At 57.8% G+C, this 17,839-nt stretch overlaps 1 protein-coding gene and 1 long non-coding RNA gene across 2 annotated transcripts; one reads left to right on the forward strand and one right to left on the reverse strand.

Moving 5' to 3' along the window:
* Nucleotides 1-1,530: 1,530 nt before the first annotated feature.
* LOC122224572 lies at nucleotides 1,531-11,357 on the reverse strand. Its single transcript, XR_006204858.1, has 3 exons — nucleotides 11,265-11,357; nucleotides 3,441-4,338; nucleotides 1,531-2,186 (listed from the first exon to the last, which is right to left on the reverse strand). It is a non-coding gene; the product is annotated as an uncharacterized LOC122224572 (long non-coding RNA).
* TAMALIN (trafficking regulator and scaffold protein tamalin) lies at nucleotides 10,307-17,352 on the forward strand. The gene is made up of 8 exons (XM_042946601.1): nucleotides 10,307-10,622; nucleotides 12,779-12,828; nucleotides 14,445-14,499; nucleotides 14,604-14,706; nucleotides 15,856-15,949; nucleotides 16,053-16,119; nucleotides 16,335-16,401; nucleotides 16,841-17,352. The coding sequence occupies exons 1-8, from the start codon at nucleotides 10,371-10,373 to the stop codon at nucleotides 17,350-17,352; spliced, it is 1,200 nt and encodes a 399-aa protein (XP_042802535.1). The 5' UTR covers nucleotides 10,307-10,370.
* The last annotated feature ends 487 nt before the right edge of the window (nucleotides 17,353-17,839 follow it).

Below are 17,839 nucleotides of genomic sequence, written 5' to 3' on the forward strand. Positions count from 1 at the left end.
TGGTTTGTTTTTTTCTCTTTTCTTTTCTTTTCTTTTCTTTTCTTTTCTTTTCTTTTCTTTTCTTTTCTTTCCTTTCCTTTCCTTTCCTTTCCTTTCCTCTTCTTTTTTTTTTAATTTTATTGGAAGGGTCTGAATTTTAACTTTTTTTAATATTGTTAAGTTTTTATAAAAGGAAAACCATCTCTATGTGATGATTACCTCTTTGTTTTTAAAGAAATTGCTACAAAACAACCACAAAAAAAAAAAAAATGCTCCAATCAAGCGCACATAGCTCAGTCACACTGGAAATGTTTGTCCTTGCACCTGAGCCTGTTCCCACCGAGCAGTGAGAGTCCCTCCCTCTTTGCCCTGGAGGTTAGTCTCTCTTGCACTGTGCCCCCCACCCTTCAATTCTGTGAGTGGTTTTTGCTTCAGGGCCCTGGCCTTTTGTGCATTGTCCAGCCTGTCGCGCCTTCTCCTCCAGGCATTTACTCTACAGATGTTTGCTGCGTACCTGTTGTGTGTCAGGCACTGTGCTGGGCACTTGGATACGTATGTGAGCAAGACAGGCTTGGGTCCTACTCTTGGAACACTGAAGAAGTTGCCGATTCAAGTTAGTGGGTGCCTGTTTCAAGACCAGAAGTTTGTACCGTTGGTTCTGAGAGCCTTTTGAGCCTGGAATGATTGCTCTTAGAAAAGACCACCAAGGACCAGGATCCCTCCATACCCCCAAAGAGCCCTGCAGTGGGCAGTGAGACCCTAAATTACTGCATTCATTCTGAGCCCCCTTCCTGCCCCCAGGGGAGGCATATGATGTCTGCAGCCTGAGAGCATGCCTGCCTCCAGCCCAGTGATTCTCTGCCAAAGCTTGTGGAGGAGGGGCACGCCTCTCCCTGCTTACACGGGTCTCCCAGATGCTCCCGGTCTTCCTATTTATTTTCCTGACGTGTTGCTTCTTCCCTTGCGTTAAAGGAGATCTTCGCCTCACCCTTTGGGCCAGTTTGCTGGCTACTGACTAATTTCCCTTGAATACCAATGGTGTCATTAGGGGGACCTTCTTTCCCCAGCCCTGCTGACCCCCCACCTACCTGCTCTGCAGCAGACCCAGGCAGGGTGTGGGTGGTAATGGAACTTAGACTCCTGTGCCCCGGTCACAACCAGCCTCTGGGATCTGCCAACACTCCTCGACCCAGGGACTCCCAAGCCTCTAGCCCGCTCCCTAGGGGGACCTCCTGGCCTCACCACACCTCGGGGAAGACTGAGCAGTTTTTTGGGAAGCTCCCACCCCTGTCCCCATCACTCTTAACACCAAGGGTTAGGAGTTAGAGAGTTGGGGAGAAACTAAAGCCTAAAGCCGCGGTGTTTGGCCCCTGGGGCTAACTAACCCTGATCCGTAGGGCTACCTACACCTCTGGATTCTGGATTCACAGACCAAGTCAAAGCCCGTTCTTACGTCGCCATCAAGGCCCCCGAACGGCATTCTCGGTACTTCTGTTTGTTTTTGTACATTTTATTAGAAAGGACTGTAAAATAGCCACTTAGACACTTTACCTCTTCAGTATGCAAATGTAAATAAGTTGTAATATAGGAAATCTTTTGTTTTAATATAAGAATGAGCCTGTCCAATTTCTGCTGTACATTATTAAAGTTTTATTCACAGAGCTTTTTGGTGCCCTCTGTCTTCCATGTGTGTAGACTGACCGCCCAGCTCTTGTCAGGGGAGCGGGGAAGGGAGCAGACACGTGCTGAGGTGGCCTTGCTGCCTTCCTCGTTGGCCAGAATGACGACAGCATGTCGAAGCAGGTCGCATCAGAAGAGGAGCCAGTCTGAGTGCAGGGTCTCCCCTCCCTGAAACACCGGGAGCGGCCTGGCCTGGAGTGTGCAGGGCAGGGAGGTGGAGGGGGGGTGGCGCAAACCACACACATTTTCTTGGGCTTTGTGTCTGCCTTTGTCTTTCAGCATTTTTTTCTCTGTACAAAAGAGGATCTCGATCCTGGTGTGTCAGCAGCCACCTAGCCTTGAAGGCTGCCTAAGAACCCTGCTCAGATTGTGCTTCTCCCCTTGTAGATTGGAGAATAAATGTGAATCTCGGGGGACTCGGGTGATTTGAGGTGGGAGTCTTCCCGTGCTTCGTCGTCTTTTCAGTGTGTGGGTGGCGGGGCAGATTTTTCCTCCTCTTCGGCCGCGGGAACCCAGGATAGCGAGTCCTAGAGGCGCAGAAGCTCAAGTTTAGCCGGGACCCTAGAGGCCGCCTAGTCCCTCGGCATCAGGCACTGGACTCCCCTGCAGCATCCTCCCCATGCTGGCAGGCCATCTGCTCGGTAGCAGGCCCCTCCTCTGTGGAACTGGAAGCCTCCAGGTGACTTCTCCACAGGTGGTTGAGAGCGGTCCCTTTCTCTTCCATATAAGGTCCCTTCAGTTAACATTAGTTAGCATTATTGAAAACTTACTGTGTGGCTAAGCAATGAACCCAGAGTTGATCTGTGTATATTAACTGCTCCAATCCTCAAACAGCACTATTATCCTGTCTTTACAGATTAGGAACGGAGGAGGGTCGGAGAAGTCGATAAATTGTCAGTGTAGCTCACAGGGTGGAAAAGACCTTGGGTCTAGGGTGTCTCGTCCCAGGCTGCAGCCCCTAAGTCGTCTGCACCTTCCCGCCTGCACGGTCCCATGTTCCCCCCCCCCCCCCCCCCCGCCAGCTGCTCCTCACTGAACCCAGCTAGAGCCTGGGGCCGGGAGGGCACACGACATTCCATCCAGGCAGTAACTGAAAGCACAGGCTGGGACACGAATCCCAGACTGTGCCTGACTCCTGCGGGTCACATCCGAGGACCCCAGGACTGCATCTCATGGGCTGAAGGACAAGGCGGCTGGGCTTTCCTCATGTATGGGAAGTTGGTACTTTGAACTCAAGCGCAAGACCTTCTATGTTTACCCTGTTAAATTTATCAGAGAGTGTGCTCGTTGCTCCCAGCCTGTCAGTATTTAAAAATTCTGACTGTTGGGACACCTGGCTGGCTCAGTCGGTAGAGCATGTGACTCCTGGGGTTACAAGGTCGAGCTCCGCACTGAGTGTAGAGATTACTTAAAATCTAGGGGCACCTGGGTGACTCAGTCAGTTAAGCGCCCGACTCTTGATTTTGGCTCAGGTCACAATCTCAGTTCGTGGGTTCAAGTCCTATGTCGGGCTCTGCACTGACAGTGTGGAGCCTGCTTGGGCTTCTGTCTCTCTCTCTCTCTCTCTCTCTCTCTCTCTCTCCCTCTCTCCCTCTCTCCCTCTCTCCCTCTCTCCCTCTCTCTCCCTCTCTCCCCCTCTCTCCCTCTGCCCCTCCCCACCTCTCTCAATAAATAAATTAATTAATTTAATAATAATCTAAAAAAAATTCTGACAGTTATCCACAGTTTTCCATTGTTCTCTCATCTGAGACTGTCGGGCTGGAGAAAATCAAGTAACTCACCTCTAAGAAGTTGGTTTGAAGTTTGGCACATAGCCCAATAACCCGGATCAGCTGCTAATTAAATTGTCCTTGTGCCCTAGCCATAATTCATTTATGGACAAAGATAGCCGCAGAAATCCAGGTGTCTCTGAAGTGACAAGGTATTGTGGCTGTTGAAGCTCTCTGTTGAAAAAGATGTGGTGGCTCGTAGTGAATCTCAACCCCGTTAAAAAGCCATCCTGTGACGGATCAGTCATCTTGCCAGGCGTGGACCGAAAATCCACCAGGCTATGGATTGCAGCTTCACCTGCACCATTCTGAACATCAGAAGGGCAACTTTGCTGGTACCTCTCTGTGTGCCTTGAAGGTTACCGACACTGTTTCACCTTTGCAAGGCCCCTGTGACACAGGAGACCTGAATTCTTTGGAATAGTGTCTCACTTGGGTTTTTTTTCCACACCTCTTAAATTTTTGTCCCTGGCAGCTCGTGTCTTCTGAGGTTTACAGTCTGGAGAATGTGCTTGCTAAATAGGACCAAAACAGAATGAAGGGTAAAGTAGAATTGAGGAGGCACTCAAGAACTTAGGAGGGATGCATAATGAAGGTGGCCTGAAGGGGGGAGGCTTTGGATCAAGCCTGGAATGGTGTACTGGGGTTCTCCCGAGAAGCAGAACCAATAGGGTGGACGGATGGAGGGATCGTTCAAGGAATTGACTCACTTGACTGTGGAGGCTGGCAAGTTTCAAATCAAGCCGACAGCTAGAGATGCAGGGAAGAGTTGATGGTGCAGTCTTGAGTCCAAAGGCAGTCTGGAGGCAGAATTCCTTCTTCCTCAGGGAACTGCAGGTTTTTTTAGGGCCTTCAACTGATTGGATGAGGCCCATCCGTGTTACCGAGGGTAATCTGCTTTCCTCAGAGTCTGCTGATTGAAATGTTAATCACATCTAAAACATACCTTCATAGCAACATCTAGCACCATGCGCCGGAAGTCGTTGAGCATCCCCTGGTCCCACAGGATGGGACTTAAGGAATATGGCAGAGAGCCATGGGTCCCTCTAGGAATGCTCCTTGGGAACCAAGGATGGGTGCTAATGGGGTGGGAAGGTTTAAGGAACAATTGGATGGCCTAGGCTCTCTTTAATTTGTTGAGCAACCCTAAATGTGTAAAGCAGGTGGAATGCAGTCTGCGGTCCTTGCCCTTCAAGACAGAGAGAGGGTTTGTACAGAGAGGACAATAAGGCAGATTCTGGCAAGTCCCGTTATAGAATTACACGTAACGTATCATGGAAGCCTACACCAGGTGCCTGGGGAAAGAAAGGAGGCACACCTGCCCTCCAGGGGCTCCCAAACTAGCAGAACGGACTGGCATGTAGATAACCACAATGGGGTGAAGTACATGCTAGGATAGGGGCAGATACAGGACGTCCTGCGAGCATAGGGCCGCCAGTGGGTTGGGGTCAAGGGAGGTGACATCTCTATTTTGTTGTAGGCGTTGGCCTGCTGGCAGAGGAGAGGAGGAGAGGGTTTTAATCAAAACTTGTGTCACCCTTCAAGAACCACAGATGTCCTCAGCTAAGGCTAGAGGCAAGGGAGCCAGAGCCGCAATGAGGGAGTCCGTTGGGGCTGTCACATGCTGAGGAAATAAGACTTCATCCTGGGGGCCACCAGTGCCATCACTTGTCCTGTGACAGCTGCCTCAGCCTGTGCAAATCAGCACTTTTTCCTCTTGAGTCTGGACTTGATCTCCAAATTGTCCTCTATAGCATGAGTATGTGGATCTGCCCTTAAGTTAAAACCTCTGTGGGGTTCCTGATTCCCGATGGAGGGAATAGGCCATTGGTGGGTTTTAGCAGGGGCGGGGGGTGGGGGGAAGCGTTCCTGTTTGTGTTCAGGATGATCACAGTGCAGACTTCAGGAGGCAACCGCTGTGGTGGTGGCGCAGGGACAGCTGGAGGGCAGGGAGAGACCATGGGAGAACGCACAAATTTTGGGCATGATCACATGTGAACAGGCAGGGAAAGAGGGGAGCCAGCTTCAGTTTGGAGTCGATGGGAGAACCATAGTTGGGTGCACAACCCTGTCTCCTGGGGAGGGAACCAGGGACGAGCCACCAACGCAACTGTGTTTGCCAAGAGGGCGGAGGACTGGGGTATCTGGGGCCCTAAGAACTGTCGTGCGTGTGTTTTTTTCTTCCCTTAAAAAAAATTTTTTTTAATGTTTATTTTTGAGAGAGAGCATGCCCGTGTGCGCTAGTGCGGGCGGGGCAGAGAGAGAGGGAGACACAGAATCGGAAGCAGGCTCCAGGCTCTGAGCTGTCAGCACAGAGCCGGATGCGGGGCTCGAACCCACGAGCTGTGAGATCATGACCTGAGCTGAGTCGGACGCTCAACCCGCTGAGCCACTCAGACTCCCCAAGAACAGTTGTTTTCTGTTTCTCACTGAAACGAGCAAGGCAGGTAAACTAACACGTGCCCTGTGTCCTAGGAGTAAGTAGCACATGGGTGCTGTGAGGCAGGCTGGGGAGCTAACCCTCCCTTCTTCTGTCAATCTCTCCTGTTTACATAGCTGGGGACACCCCGTCCTCCCCACCCAAGAAGCAAGGTGGTCCCAGGCCTCTGGGCCACACTAGGCCCAGAGGCCACCCGTCTCCCAACATAAACAAACTACCATATCTGCTTCGCCCTTACTCCCAGACCCCCTAGAATCGGCTCTTTGGGCTGTGTCAGATCCTGCTGCCGGGCTGCCCTGGGCCCCAGCGCCACACACAGACACTATCCAGTGGAAACTGTTGGGCAATAGGCGCCATTAGGAAAAACAACCACTCCCTGCCCAGTCAGCTGCCCACCGGCTGTCTGTGCCTCCCTCTGTGTCATGCAACTGGGGGCCCAGCCCCTCATTCCTGACCAGAGCGCCAGCTGAGTCCCAGGCCCTCTCTCTCCCAGTTCCCCAGCTTAGAAGCAGCAGCAGTACCCAGAGGGGAATCCCAGCGCACTATTTATTATTCATTCTCCCCGTTCTGGAAGCAAATGATGATGCTGGAGTGGACATCGAGCTAGACTGCAGAGCGGCCTGAGCTGCCGGAGCTCTCGCCCTAAGTGCCCCGGCTTCCTGATGGCACCCTAGAGCTTGAGCACACGGAGCACGACGGTGGGGACAAGAGTCGGCTCTCCCCACTTCCTCCACCGGGCACTGTTGACTGTTAGGTATCCAGGCCGGGGCTCATCCCAAAGGGGAGGGGTCTTCCGCAGACCTTGTCCGTTAGGCGAGCCCACGCCGCAGCGAGCCCTATCCTGAGAGCTAAGAGCCAGGGCAACTGGAGCGAACGGAGGAAAAGCTGGGGAGCTCTTCTCAAACACAGACTTGCTCGGGATGAGCCACAGATTGAGTGCAGATGTCTGAGGGGCCAGAGTCATGGGGCTTTTGCAAGGAGGCCTCCCAGAGAGAGGTGTCCCAGCAGGCAGGCAGCGTGTGCTGCACGCTCCTCCCCACCCTCCCTTCCACCCCCGAGCTTTAAGGAGCCGCGGAAGATAGGATGGGGGGAGCAGATGCCATGCAAGAGACGCCGGGCTTAGGAGGAAGTCGCAGAGGGTGGGAAAAGGCAAAGCGCCAGCGACCTCGCGTGTCTGGCGTGTGGAGACTCTTGCACAGAGGAGGCCCCTCCAGCTGTCCGCCCTCTCCTTGTTGAACTTCACCTGCAGCCCGGAAGCCCTGGTGGAGATCAAAAACGCAACTTCCTAACTGGGCCAGCGGTGAGACTCCGGAACTCTGTGACCGAAGGGGAGCTTGGCATCTCAGTGGGACACGGACCCTCTTGCGCAGGAGAGGAGAGGTGGGGGATTCCTTAAACCCCACTCAGATCCCGAGTGGAACCAGGCACTAGCCAGACAGCCCTTCACTCTGGTTTGAAGATTTTCCACCCAGAGACCCACGGCCACCAGAGGGCATCACCACCCCATAGTGTGGCATCCTGGGCTCCCCATCCCCTCCCTGGAGATACTGAGGAGATTGGGAGAAGGAAGCAGGCACACACACATATCTCTGAACTCTCTGAACTCTCAGGGGAGCAACTAGCAGCTGAATTAAATAGTCTCTGGAGGCCGGAGACCTTGGGTCTAGTGGGTGCTAGGGCCTGTCCTGCCTCCATCCTACCCCCCCCCCCCCCACCACGGGTCTCAGTTTGCCTCCTGTGTTCAATGAGTGCTTGGACCACGTCGTATCGTTGCCAGGCCACAGGGCAGGCCCTTCCTTTCCAGCTCTTAGATTCCAGGACTGGAGGAAATCATGCCACGTGCCTCCCAGAAATTGCATTTCCTGGGCCCACACTTACTCTTTGGTTCTCCAGAGCTCTGCCTGGAAGAGGGGGAAACCTGAAGGAGGAATGCCTATTTTTTTTTAATGTTTATTTATTTCAAGAGAGAGACCACACATGCCAGCAGGTGGAGGGGCAGAGAGGTGGGGGGAGAAAGAGAATCCCAAGCAGCCGCCGCGCTGACGGCACAGAGCCTGACACGCGGCTCAATCACATGAACTGTGAGATTGTGACCTGAGCTGAAATCAAGAGCTGGACGCTTAACCGACGGAGCCACGCAGGCGCCCCTGAAGGAGGAATGTCTCAACAGGGCTGTTAGACGCGGGTGCCGTGACACCCATGGTGTTCACTTGTCCAGCTTTCAGGCAAGGAGGTGTCCTTTAGGTCATCCCTGGGATAGGTAAGGTGGTGGTCCTTCGCACAAGGGATCCTACAGGGTGCCCTTTTGCTGGTCTCTTCAGGGATACGCACAGGAGTGAAGAGAAAAGAAACCAAACCACTGCCTCCCCTGCCTTTGCTCTCCTCCCCATCCCCACCCCCACCCCCACCCCAGATGCCGTCTGTCAGGAGCAGGCAGCAGACGGTCCAGGGGTCCATCTGTGCTCATGCTTCACAATAGAGTCCCATGTTTCCCCACCAACACCCCCTCGGCCCCTCAGCCGATGGCCACTTGGTGGTGCCCAGGGGGAGGTGGCAGGAGGGAGAGGAAGGGACTCAGCTCTTGGCTCCCAGCAGCCCCCAGTCTACCCTCTGCCCCCCACCCAACAAGCATCCTGCCATCTGGACTTGTGTAATTACTGAGGGGTGGCACAGACCTCTCCCACCCATAGCTCCTGTAGGAGCTGGGGCCCCAGGGATGGGGGGCTGAGGGAAAGACAGAGTCAAGGAGACAAGGAAGGACAGCGACTGAGACAGACCAGGGCACCGAGACAGGAGATAGCCTTTCCTTCCTGTCGGATGTGGCCACTTGCCTCTCTGGACTGTTCATGCCACCCGTCTAACACAGCGCATGTATATATAACCAGACCATAGACTCTGTAGCCCCAGTGCCCAGCCGGTACCCAGCATGGATCAGGGCATAAATGTAGGGGGAAGGAGAAACTGAAGAAGACAGCATCACATCACAGCATCACAGCATCTGGTGCCAGGCTGCCTGGCTTTGAGCCTCCGTTCTGGCACTCAGTGGCCTAGAGCACGTTACTTAACCTCCCTGGGCCTCAGTTTTCTCATCCGTGAGGTACCGATTTCCTAGGGTCGTTACGAAGGCCAAATGACTTAATACATGTATGTAACAGCACCCACAGAACGGTGTGCACGGCCCATGGTAAATGCTCAATAAATGTCAGCTGTTAAGGCATAACACAGATTTGGGAAGACTGGAGAAGAAGGGGACAGATGGGGACTGTACCTCCCCAGCCTCTGTTTAGTGGCCAATGGTGGGATGCGGAGGCCCCCAGCTTGTGATGCTGACGCCTTGTGGTGGCTAGCTGCTCTTTAGACGCCAAGACTGGCCTTCCACTTCCTCCTCTCACTTCTTATTTGGGCACCACTGACGACAGAGACTTCAGCTGGGCTGTTCCAGTCTCTCCCACTGCCTGGCAGCCACGGTAACACAGGGCGGGGGTGGGGGGTGGGGGGATGGTCCCGAAGACAGGGTCAGAGAATGGTTGAGCACATCCCCCAACCCTGAGCACCCACTCAGCTCAGGCACATTCCCCTCTCCATGAGTCAACACACAGTTAAGATCTTTCTGCTGGCAAAAGGGGTATCTGAGCTCCAACATCAGGAGCTGGGGGAAAGTTTATCTAGGAGGGACCACTCTCCAGACTCTCCGAGGGGACACGCCAGAACTACGCCCACGGGATCCCGGGTTTTCACCGCTTCCCTCTCCCCTTGACAGAGAAGGGGAGGCAGCCTTTCACCTCTTCTGGGGCAGCGGTGTAGAGGGGAGATCCTGGGCCCTCACTTCCTGGGGGGGTTCTGCACAGTCAGCTCAGGGTTATCTCTAACCTCCTTCAGGGATCTCACCCTTCCCCCTGTACATCCTTTTCCCCCTGCACAGCGCAGCCACCACTCTTCCCTTGCCTAAAGGCTCCTGCAGATCCCTGGATCTCTTAGAATCTTTCCCTGAGCCTCCCAACCTCCTTACAGTGATCCCTTTCTGTACCCTCACCACCAGATTCTCCATGAATCTCCAAAGCCATCCATCTCTAAATTTTCAAATCTCGTGCACAAGCCCCTTCACAGATACACACACACACACACACACACACACACTCATCCCCTCTTCAGGTATCCGGGAGACCCCTGCCCCCCCGCCCCCAGGATGCCCTGCCCCACTCCTCCGTGGCTAGGTTTTCCCCTAGCTGGTATTCGGGTCAAGACTTTCCCCAGCCTGGCAGGGTGTCGGACGCTGTGGGCGGGGCTCCAGGCCCCCCCTGGGGGCGGGGCCTGCCGCTCCAGGGGCGAAGCCACCCGAGGCCGCTCCCCGCCCGCCCCCCAGCCCGCCCCCCAGCCCGCCCAGCTCGCCGATCCTATAAAGGGAAGCGACCTGCCGCCCGCCCGGCTGGCATCTCCGAGCCGCTGGTATTCCCGCCGCGCGGAGCGAGCGCCGCCACCGAGGGTCGCCGGGCGCAGGAGCCATGACCCTACGCCGACTCAGGAAGCTGCAGCAGAAGGAAGAGGCGGCGGCCGCCCCGGACCCCGCCGCCAGGGCTCCCGACTCGGAAGTCGCTCCCGCCGCTCCGGCCCCGACCCCGGCCTCCGGTCCCCGTGCTGCAGCCGCCAGCCCCGGAGCCCCCGGGGACGAGCTGTACGCGGCGCTGGAGGACTATCACCCGGCCGAGCTGTATCGCGCGCTCGCCGTGTCCGGGGGCACCCTGCCCCGCCGAAAGGTGCGTCCCCACCCCCCAATTCCCGTGGCCCCCCAGCTCTAGCTACCCTCCGGTGTCCCTCCCTGCCCCGAGACCTGCTCAGCCCCTCAACATCCCGCATCTATGCCCGCTGACCCCACAATATATTCCTCGGGGGCCACCGGGTCCCCCACTTTCCCCGCCCCCCCCCCCCCCAGCCCGCTCTTCCCCACCAACACATTTCAGAACCTGCTGTCCTTCGGCCAGTCTCCCGGGCCCCCTCCTCCAAAGGCGCAAGCCTCCCCGCGCCGCGGCCCCCGCCTCCACGCCGCCCCCAATCTCGGCGGCTCCCCACTCCCCACGCGACGCCGTCGCGTCTCGCTCCTCTCCTTCCCGACTCCTCCCCAACACCCCCTTCTCCTACTCGCTCCAGCTGCCCTAAGCACCCCTGTGCCCCGCCCCCTACTCCCCCCCCCCCCCCCCCCCCCCCCCCCGCTCAGGTGTCTCTAGGCCCCCAGGCCCCCAGCCTGGGCTTCTCTATTTGGAACGCAAAGGCCTAGAGCTGGGGTCCCGCCGCTCTCCCGGACGAGTTGAGGGTCCGAGAGCCCCGGGGGCGGGGGGGGGGGGGGGGAAGAGGCGGGTGGACGAGAAAGTGTGTAGCGCCGCGGACTCCCGAGAGCTCACCCTTCCGAGGGGACGCCCGGATTGCTAGGCTCCGGGCCTGCCGCCTGGCCCTGCGTCGGAGGTGCGGGGCGCGAGGCTACCGCTCCGGGGACTTCGCTGGGACCGGACGCGGTGGGAGGGGTCGCAGGGCGCCCGCGGGGCAGGAAGGATGCGAGCCGCGCCCGCCCTCTGAGTCTCCCCCTCCGCGAGGCTCTTCCTCTGGCCTGGGGGGACCTGAGCGCTCAGAAAGGGGGACAGAAGACCCAGGTTAAGGAGGGGGGGTGGCCTTCCCTGCTCAGTTCCCCCCTCCCCTGGCCCTTGGCTTCCCCCCACCACACACAATGAACAGCTTGTTGAGAATTTGCATTTTATGAAAATCGGGTTGAAAGACAAAGGGGTCTCTCTATGCTGCCCAGTCCTTCCACCCTGGCCCATTTGGGAACTCCCCTCACCCCTGAGGCTGGTCTTTGGTTCTGGAGAAAAGAGGGCTCATGTCACTTCCTAGCCTTGGAGCAGCCTGGGGGGAGGGTTAACTAGGGCACAGACCAGGAAGGCCCTGGGCTGTTGAGGGCACACGGGACAAGGGCTGGCCTGGGATGGCTTCTCCCAAAGACCAATAATTTAGGGAGGGAGAGAGACTAGTTTCTCAAGGGCCCTAGGGAGGCAGGAACCCTCAGCTCTGACATCCCCTGTCACCACCCCCCCCCCCACCCCCAGCCAACCAAACACAACCTCCTAATCTCTCTCCTAAGTATAGTGAGACTTAAGGACAAGTTTGAGATCTGTGTTTTTTGCTTTTGTCCCAGAGAGCAACAAAATATATGGCAATGTCGAGAGACACAGGTGGAGGTGGGTGTCGCTGGCCACCTACAGCTGGGATCCACAGTTGCTCCCTGAAACAGCCTGTACTTTGGGGGAGGAGAGTTGGCCCCACTGTCCCCTGCCTTTCCATGTTCAGGCTGGGATTGCCTGCCCTCCACGCTTGGGGCTCTGACCGCAGCTCCCCCAAGTCACTGTCGGTGGCTGAGAAATTAGAAGGACATGCCCGACTGGCAGGGGTCTCTGGAGTACCTTGACAGGCAAGCCCAGGAGACCCCAGCCCTTCTTGGGGAACCTCTGGAAAGAGCCCCTGCCTCAACTTGCTGGGTTTGGGAGGCCTGAGCCCTGCAGACATACGCCCTGAGGACAGAGACTATTCGATCCAGATTAAGAGTCCCCCTTGCCTCCCAACCTGGGAGCTAGCACAGAACCATTAAGCGTCGTGCATCTGGAAACTGGTAGGACTGTGGTGTCCCCAGTCTCAGTTATGGGGTAGAGCCTTAGGGAGAACTGTGGAGTGATGCTGGAGTGGTACTGGGCAGTTACACTGGCAGCAAAGCAGGTGTGGAACTGGGACCCGACAGGCAGGCAGCAGGAAGTGAGGTGCACGGTCCACGGCTGGAGCCCAGGGGAGGGACCTCCCAGAATAGGATTCTCAGTACCTGCTCAAGAACAGTTCCCCTCTCACCTGCTCCTTCCTCTGTCTTCCCCCGCAGGGCTCAGGATTCCGCTGGAAGAATCTCAGCCAGAGTCCCGAACAGCAGAGGTGAGTCACCAGCACCCCAGCCCCTGCCCTGGTCCAAAAGTGTGAGGTGCTGGGGTGGGGATGGGGGTGGGGGGGGCAGCACGACACCGCTGTCAGCCCAGGGGGTGTCACTCTCCCACCCTTTCTGCACGGCTCCCTTGCTAGGAGTGAGGGGCAGGTGGGGGTGTGGGCTGTGCTAAGGGGGTGGCAGAGAAAGGAGGTAGGGACTTTTGAGTCATCAGGTGTTCCTCATGCCACCCGCAGTCCCTGCCAGTTAGCCCTCCCTGGGGAGATCTGGATCTGGGAGGTGGAGGAAGCAGAAGCCTTCGGGCTCCCCTGAGTTCTCCCAGCCCCAGCAAGCCCCGGGGGCCCAGACCACAGCCCAGCTGGGTCCAGCTGCTTGAGTCTGGCTGCCCTGCCTGCAGAAGTCCAGTCCTATGCTGGTCCCAGCCTGTGGCGGCCCTCTTAGGAAGCATCGGAGGTGAGGGGAAGAAGTAGGCCCTGACCTCGGGCCTCGTGCTGGCCCTGGCCCTGGCCCATGCAGACTTGGGCCTGGCTTCTAAAATAGATCAGCTGACTGCAGCCTGCCAGCCGGGATTGGCCTGTTTGGCCCTTGAGCTAAGAGTTGTTTTTATATTTCTAAAGGGTTGTAAAAATAAAAACAGAACAATGTATGACAGAGGCCGAATGGAGTCCACAAAGAAAGCCCAAAATATTTACTCTCTGGCCCTTTACAGAAAAAGTTCGCCAACACTTGCAGAAAACCCCCAGAGCGCGCTGGGGTAACACAGCACTTGGGTCACCCTATTCCCCGCCCCAGCTCACACAGAGGGGGGAAAGGCCTGCGTTTACAGTGGGGAGGAGTCAGGGCCCGGAGTTGCTGTGCAGCATTTGGGGGGCATCTGGGTCAGGCTGGGCACTGCAGGCCTGGGTCTCCAGGGCCTTTCAGCGGCCGAGACTTGAAGGGGCCTTTGGAGGCTGCTTTCACTCTGCCCCTGGCCGGGCGGGAAGGAAGGGGGTGGGGGTGGGCAGAGGAAACTCTGGGCTCCCCCAGCAGGCGGGGATCTGGAGGCGCTCCAGACCATTGTGTCCAGTGGGCAGGCCTTCAGTGCGGGAAGGGGCGGCCTCGAGGCTCCCCTCCCCCCCCCCCCCAGCAGCCTCACATCTGGTGGGCTGGCCCGTCGCAGCTGGGAGGAGCAGCTGTGGTCGAGCCTCGTGACTGGCCTCTGGGGGTGGGGCCAGCCCTCTCCCCAAGGCTGTGGAGCCCAGAGGCTCAGGGCTGGGGCCGAATGTGGGGCCTCGGCTAGTCGGCTAGTCTCTCGGGCTCACTAGAAAGCTGGAGGTGTGGCTGAAAAACTCGGGAAGCCCATTCCCTCCGGGGGCCAGCCATTCCAGAGCCTGCCTCCACTGGAGGCGAGATTGAGTCTCCGCGGCTCCGTGGGGCGGAGGTCAGCCGGGGATCGGGACGGGCATTCCGACAACCCGCCAAGAGAGTTGAATTGGCGCTGGAGACGGTGAGCCCTGCCTGGATGTTCTGGAGCAGACCTCCAGCATCAGCGAAAGACCACGCTGTGGGACCGCCAAGCTCCTCTTAGTCCTGACTGTCTTGATGAGATGGCCCCTGTGTCCCTTTGCAGGAAAGTGCTGACTTTGGAGAAGGAGGAGAACCAGACCTTCGGCTTTGAGATCCAGGTGGGAGAAGCTGGGCACAGAGGGAGCGCAGGGTTGGAAGGCCACTCTGACAGATGGCGGGGCCCTGCCACACCCCTGGCTTATGGGCCCCTTGTCTGTTACAGACTTACGGCCTTCACCACCGGGAGGAGCAGCGAGTGGAGATGGTGACCTTTGTCTGCCGGGTTCATGACTCCAGCCCTGCCCAGCTGGCTGGGCTCACACCAGGTGAGGCCCGAGCCTGGGACACAGGGCCCTGGGAAGAGGGTAGGACCTTGCTCCCAAGCAGAGGGGGTGAGAAATCGCTTCTGAAACCCATTTCCTTTCTTCCTCCTGTTTTGAGAAGGCCCAGAGGAATGGATAGAGTGCGGGCTTGGGATCCAGGCAAACTTGCCATTGACTGCATGACATGGAGCAGTCCCATCTGTGAAATGGGGGCACTAACATGCCTAGGGGTTCCCTAGGCACAGAGCCAGGACCTGTTAAATGGCAGATGTCGCTGCTGCTGTTTTGTCTCCTGGCCGTCTGGCAACCCAGCCTGTACAGGAGCCGGGGAGGGGGCGACATTCCCTTAGATCTGCTCGGATACTGGACATCAGGGCCTCTCCTGTGCCGACCCGGCCCAACTCTGGGGTACCTGCGTGACGTCCTCTAACAAGGAAATGATGCCTCCACTGGGGGCCCTTGGGATTAGCCAAATCTAGAGTCCCCAGACCCCAGGAAGGGGATTGAGACTGCAAGAGCTAAGCCCCCTTCTAGCACCACTTTCTTCCCTAAGCCCTCACCTCCTTGCCCACTTACCAGCAGCCCCCGGTAGCCAAGTGGTATGTTGCAACTTTGCAAAATAGTTTCATATTCACTCTCCCTCCTGATCCCTGAAGTAGCCACACTAGGGATCACACGCCCTTTTTATAGATGGGAAATGGACCCGTAGAGAATGTGGCTTGCCCTGTCTGAAGTCAGAAGGTTCCGCAGCGGCACAGGGTGTCAGAAGCTGAGGCCTCTCATGCCTGGGGCCACTGTTAGCTCTCAGCGTGGTGCTACTCACCCTGACCCCTTCCTGTCTCGGCTGGGTCTCATGATAGCCTGTGGGCCAGACAGAAACAACCAACTCTGGGGGCAGGCAACCCAGGGTTGCTGAGAGGGCTCAGCCTTTGGGGACAGTTTCCTGAGGGGGGAGTGGAGGTGTTGGGTCTATGAGGGCCCTATGCTGGGGCGCTGGGCCAGGACAAGGTTTCCACACAGCCATCAGGAGTGGCAGGAGGGAATTCAGGAGCGTTCTGTGTATTACCCCTACCCTTCCTGGCTAGGGTAGGGGGCTGCAATTCTTCCATCCTGCCCCGTGGAACACAAGCTCACCCCCTCTCTGCCTGGCAGGGGACACCATCGCCAGCGTTAATGGCCTGAACGTGGAAGGTATCCGGCATCGAGAGATTGTTGACATCATTAAGGCGTCTGGCAATGTTCTCAGGTATGTCTGGACGCTGTCATCCTGAGGGTTCCTGAGCCCAGCTTCTCTCAGTGTGTCCACACCCTGTGGGCTCACTTAGCCTTTAATTCCCCAACCTCCTCAGGCTGGAAACTCTGTATGGGACGTCAATCCGGAAGGCTGAATTGGAGGCACGTCTGCAGTACCTAAAGGTAGGGCAGCCCAGATAACGTCCAGCCTCCACCCTCTTCTTCCAAGCTCCTGCCCCTCTGGCCCTCACTCTTCTTTTAGGGGCTCATTTACCTGTCCGAATATGCTTTTAACCTTCAGATTTCTTCTGTGCACTGCCTGATCCCTCCGTCTATACCCACCTCCTGCTTGTTTCTTGCTTAGCTCCTGACAGTGAGGCGGGGGGTGTCTCTTGCAGCAAACCCTGTATGAGAAGTGGGGAGAATACAGGTCCCTAATGGTGCAAGAGCAGCGGCTGGTGCACGGTGAGTAGATTGGGGGTGCAAAGGGTCTCTTTCACCCCTACTGATGTCCCTATGCATGCTCCCCCCTCAGCACTCGTGGGTTACTTCCCTCTCCAAAGTGAAGAAAAATTTGTTGAGCTACTGCTATGGGTACAATATTGCCCTGGGCCGCTGCACACACATTTTTAGTTCCTTCTCCCAATAGCTTTCTGAAGGCGAGCGTTAGTATCTTCTCCATTTTACCGATAGGAACAGCGAGGCTCAGTGAGCTCGTTTCAAATGCCTTCCGGGGCTCTTGTGTCACAGTGGTCCTCATAAGGACTCGAGTGTATAATCCCTGTTATACAGAGGAGGGAAGCGGGGCTTAGGCCAGGGGCCACACGGATGGTCAGCAGGAAGGAGCTGAGGTCCCCTCTCCATGCCCTCTGACAACCCTTCCTCGTGTCTTCTGCCCCTGCAGGCCTGGTGGTGAAGGACCCGAGCATTTATGATACATTGGAGTCGGTGCGCTCCTGCCTGTACGGCGCGGGCCTGCTCCCGGGCTCGCTGCCCTTCGGCCCCCTGCTGGCCGCGCCCGGGGGTCCCCGCGGGGGCGCGCGGCGGGCGGGGCGCGACGCGGACGACGCCGTCTACCACACGTGCTTCTTCGGGGGCGCCGAGCCACCCGCCCCGCCGCCGCCGCCGCCGCCCCCCACCCGCGCGCCGGGCCGGGGCCCCGCCGAGGCTCTGGCGTCCGCGCCCCGGGCCGCGCTGAGCCGCAGCGCCAGCGTGCGGTGCGCGGGCCCCGGGGGCGGCGGGGGCGGCGGCGGCGGCGGCGGCGGGGCGCCGGGCGCGCTCTGGACTGAGGCCCGCGAGCAGGCCCTGTGCGGCCCCGGCCTCCGCAAAGCCAAGTACCGCAGCTTCCGCCGGCGGCTGCTCAAGTTCATCCCCGGACTCAATCGCTCCCTGGAGGAGGAGGAGAGCCAGCTGTAGGGGCGGGGTGGGCGGGGGAGGTATTTATTTATTTATTCGTTCCAGCCAGTGCAAAAAGGGGGCGGGGGGAAGGGGCGGGAGGCCGGGTCCGAGGGGACCCCAGGAGCCCAGCGCAGCAGCGGGAGAGGGTCCTTGCCGGCCCCAGCTGGCCTGCCGGTGCCTGGCTGCCTCTGCGGACCGCTGACCCCAGGCCCCAGTACCCTTTACTCCTCCTCCCCTAAACCACAGTGGGAGGCGGGGCAGGGAGAACCAGGCGAGCTTGGGTTGGGAGAGGTTTGGGGGCGTCCATCCTACATCTGGGTCAGTAGTGCCTTGTGGGGTGTCCAGGGAAACAACTCCCCTGGAGGGGAGGAACCCTGTCCCACGAAGCCCTCTCCTCAGCTTTACTTGCTCCTCACCCTTGGCCTGGGGCCGCAATGGCCGATGGCCGGTCGCTCGCCCACCCTCCACACACATACAGAGTTCCAGTTAACCAGCCAAAGGTGCT

The sequence above is a fragment of the Panthera leo genome, chromosome B4, assembly GCF_018350215.1.
Source record: "Panthera leo isolate Ple1 chromosome B4, P.leo_Ple1_pat1.1, whole genome shotgun sequence".
Classification (NCBI taxonomy): Eukaryota; Metazoa; Chordata; class Mammalia; order Carnivora; family Felidae; genus Panthera; species Panthera leo.